Raw genomic sequence first — 3,218 nt, 5'->3', positions numbered from 1 at the left:
AACCACGGTTTATATCAAACCGTGGTATATATTATATTTATTTCCCACGGTTTGTAAACGTGGTATATATCAGTTTATATAACCCACGGTTTATATCCAACCGTGGTATATATCATATTTATTTCCCACGGTTTGCAACATATAACCCACGGTTTGTATCCAACCGTGGTATATATCATATTTATTTCCCACGGTTTGCAACATATAACCCACGGTTTGTATCCAACCGTGGTATATATCATCATATTTCCCACGGTTCACATCGAATATAGCGACTTTTCGGGCTATTAACCACGGTTTGTAAATTCTAATACCAATCGCTTTTACTAAAACCATGGTATATAAGAGATATTTTTCCCCACGGTTTTGTTAGAAGTATTTGTCACGGTGGTTGTTACCACGGTATGAAAACAGTGGCTAAAGGCTTTTTACCACTGTAAATAACAGTGGTATATGAGCTTTTTTGTAGTAGTGAGTATCTAGTTGTAACTCGAAAAGCCGTCACAGAAAGAGAAGATTTCATGTCCTGCAGTGGCATCGACCAATGTGTCAATACGAGGAAGAGGAAAACAATCCTTCTTACAGTGCTTGTTCACATCCGTGTAATCGACACACGTTCGCCAGTTCCCATTCTTTTTCTTGACAGCTACAACATTAGAGATCCAAGTAGGGTATGTGATCTTTCGTATGTACTTAGCCTTAAGCAATTTATCCACCTCTTTGTCGATAGCCTCAGTACGTTCGGGACCCATCTTTCTAAGTTTCTGCTTAACTGGCACGACGTTCGGATCCAAATTGAGCTTATGGCAGGCGATGGAGGGATCAATTCCAGGCATATCCTCATAACTCCAAGCAAATACATCTCGGAATTCTTGTAAGAAATTTATCAACTCTTCTCTAGTCTTCGGGTCCAACATGGTGCCAATTGAGACTCGTCGAGGTTCGGAACCATCTCCTATGTCGACTTCGTCAACTGGTTCTAATGTTGGGGGAGTCCTCCTCTCCTCCAGCCCTATAGAATCTAATGGAATTATATCCAAAGGTGCCAATACTATGTCTTGAGAGGGAGACTCGTTCTGTAATTGCTATTTGGCAGTGCACCTAACCTCGCCTCAAGTTATCGGGCGCCTCACGAACCATTTTTAGAAGAGCGCATAGCATCGCTTGGAAGCTTGTTGATCTCCTTTGATCACCACGATATTGCCTTGGTGAGGGAACTTCAAGGTTTGGTGATAAGTACTTGGAACCGCTTTCAAGCGATGAAGCCAACTCCTACCAAGAATAGCATTATATTGCGTAACTCCCCTAACAATCGTGAAGTTAACATTTAGAGCGACGTCAGCAGCTTTGACTGTCAATTCAATCTCTCCTACTGCATCGGCCATGTCACCATTAAATCCATACAAAGAAGATTTCACGGACGGTTCCGCTTTCTAGAATCGGCATTTGTTTGAAAGCATGATAGTAAAGTATATCTGCAGAACTCCCAGGGTCGATGAGGATCCTATGCATATCACACCCAGCAACTTCTAAGGACAAAACCAACGCATCCGAGTGTGGAAAGAAAATCCCTTTTGTGTCGTCATCAGTGAAAACAACTGAGGAGTTAGATTCCTTGGTCGGTTTGGAAGTGACATTGTTAATACTTCGCAAATGCTTCGCCTGTCTTTCCTGGTACCTTTGCCCTCTACTCAACTCTTCAAATGGGTGTTTAGAATTGCCCCCAGCGATCGTGTGAATCACTACCTTATCCGCTCCTCGCCTCGCATTGTGTACATTGGTGTCGTCGAATTGCGTAGTATTCTGAATCGAGTACCCTTATATTCATCTAGTAACCCTCGGTCTACGAGATCCTGAATTCCATGTTTAAGAAACCTACAATTCTTAGTTCCATGACCGGCCTGTTTATGGAACTTACAGTATACGTTTGTATTCCTAGCTCCAATAGCACCAGGTTTCATCTTTGGAGGGTTCTTTAACATGTTCTTGTTCTTGATGGCATCGAAGATGTCCTCGTAAGGATGAGTTAAAGTGGTAAAGTCCCTATCCAGCGGGGGTAGTTGCTCACTTCTTGACGTGTCACTAACCTTTTGCCTCTTGGACTTATCTTGATAGGAATTCCTGTCGAATGACTTGTGGTCCGACTGTGGTTCCTCGGACTTCCTATCATCATAATGACTATCAGAACTCCTACCAACAGGAGCGGAGGTGACACTGGTTATCACTCTTTTATGAGAAGAGTCCCTGTCCAATAGGTCTTCTTCCAGTTCGCGATACTTATCAATCCGAGCCCCGCAACTCTGTCATGTTCGTAGGCTTCTTTTTCTTCAAAGACGTGTATAGACCAGAAGCGGGATCTAATCCTTTTCTAAAGGCCACAATGGCGAGGGTCTCATCAACGTTGTCAACATGCAATTGAACCTCGTTAAATCTTTTGGTGAAATCCCTGATACGCTCGTCCTTTCGGATTTTCATATCAAATAGTGCATCAGCGGTTTTAATGTAGGGTCGGTTGCAACTGAATTTCACAATGAAATTTATGGATAGCACCTTAAACTCGTGAATGCTGCCCTTGGGTAGTTTCGTGTACCAGATGAGTGCCGAGTCTGTCAAACTTGAAGCAAAATACCGGCACAAATAATGATCTTTCGTAGAAAGACCCACCATTGCTTGATGATAACCGAGCACATGAGAGACCGGATCTCCTTTGCCATTAAATTTAGAGAACTTCGGTAGTTTATAATCCTGGGGGATGTATCCACTCATAACATGTCGTGAAAAAGGAGTTCCAATGTCACCCTAGATTGCGGACCGAACAACTGATTCATCCATCTTGGTTGGTTTCGAACCTCGTAGTTCCTCCAGTATTTGCGCCTTGAGCTGTGCAAGGGTAGTCGGTTCATTAATTGGAGTTTTCTCGTTGTTGTACCTCGGACCTGGACTCTCATAGTTCTCATCTTGATGATAACGTGGTTCCGGTTCCCGAGATCGAGTGGAGGAGTTTGCAAAACTGGATCGGGGAACGGAGGGATTCCGAGGCAATGAAGGTTCCCTTGAAACTGAAAGTCTTCTTCGTGCCGAGGTTGACCTCAATAGTTGTGGATTCCGGGCAAACACATTCAGATGTCCATCCCTAGTACCTTGAGAACTTGAATACCAAGAGAAGTCAGTTCCGTGTGAGCTCGAGTGTTGGGTTGGATCCAATTCCGGATTATAAT

General features: G+C 43.4%; 1 protein-coding gene across 1 annotated transcript; it reads right to left on the bottom strand.

The window, feature by feature from the left end:
- Positions 1-1,742: 1,742 nt before the first annotated feature.
- LOC147518288 (uncharacterized) lies at positions 1,743-2,667 on the bottom strand. Its single transcript, XM_086593879.1, has 2 exons — positions 2,300-2,667; positions 1,743-2,214 (listed from the first exon to the last, which is right to left on the bottom strand). The coding sequence occupies exons 1-2, from the start codon at positions 2,665-2,667 to the stop codon at positions 1,743-1,745; spliced, it is 840 nt and encodes a 279-aa protein (XP_086450005.1).
- Between the last annotated feature and the right edge of the window lie 551 nt (positions 2,668-3,218).

Source organism: Coptis chinensis, chromosome 2 (genome assembly GCF_015680905.1).
Source record: "Coptis chinensis isolate HL-2020 chromosome 2, ASM1568090v1, whole genome shotgun sequence".
In the NCBI taxonomy this organism is placed as follows: domain Eukaryota; kingdom Viridiplantae; phylum Streptophyta; class Magnoliopsida; order Ranunculales; family Ranunculaceae; genus Coptis; species Coptis chinensis.
The sequence above is the reverse complement of the archived record's forward strand: the minus strand, read 5'-3'. Positions and strand labels throughout refer to the sequence as shown.

Excerpts from the sequence above, each read along its gene's own strand:
- LOC147518288 (XM_086593879.1), bottom strand. The coding sequence starts at position 2,667 with ATGGTGGGTCTTTCTACGAAAGATCATTATTTGTGCCGGTATTTTGCT. Across the intron at positions 2,215-2,299 it reads AAGCCTACGAACATGACAGA|TGTCACCTCCGCTCCTGTTG; the intron begins GTTGCGGGGCTC and ends AGTGATAACCAG.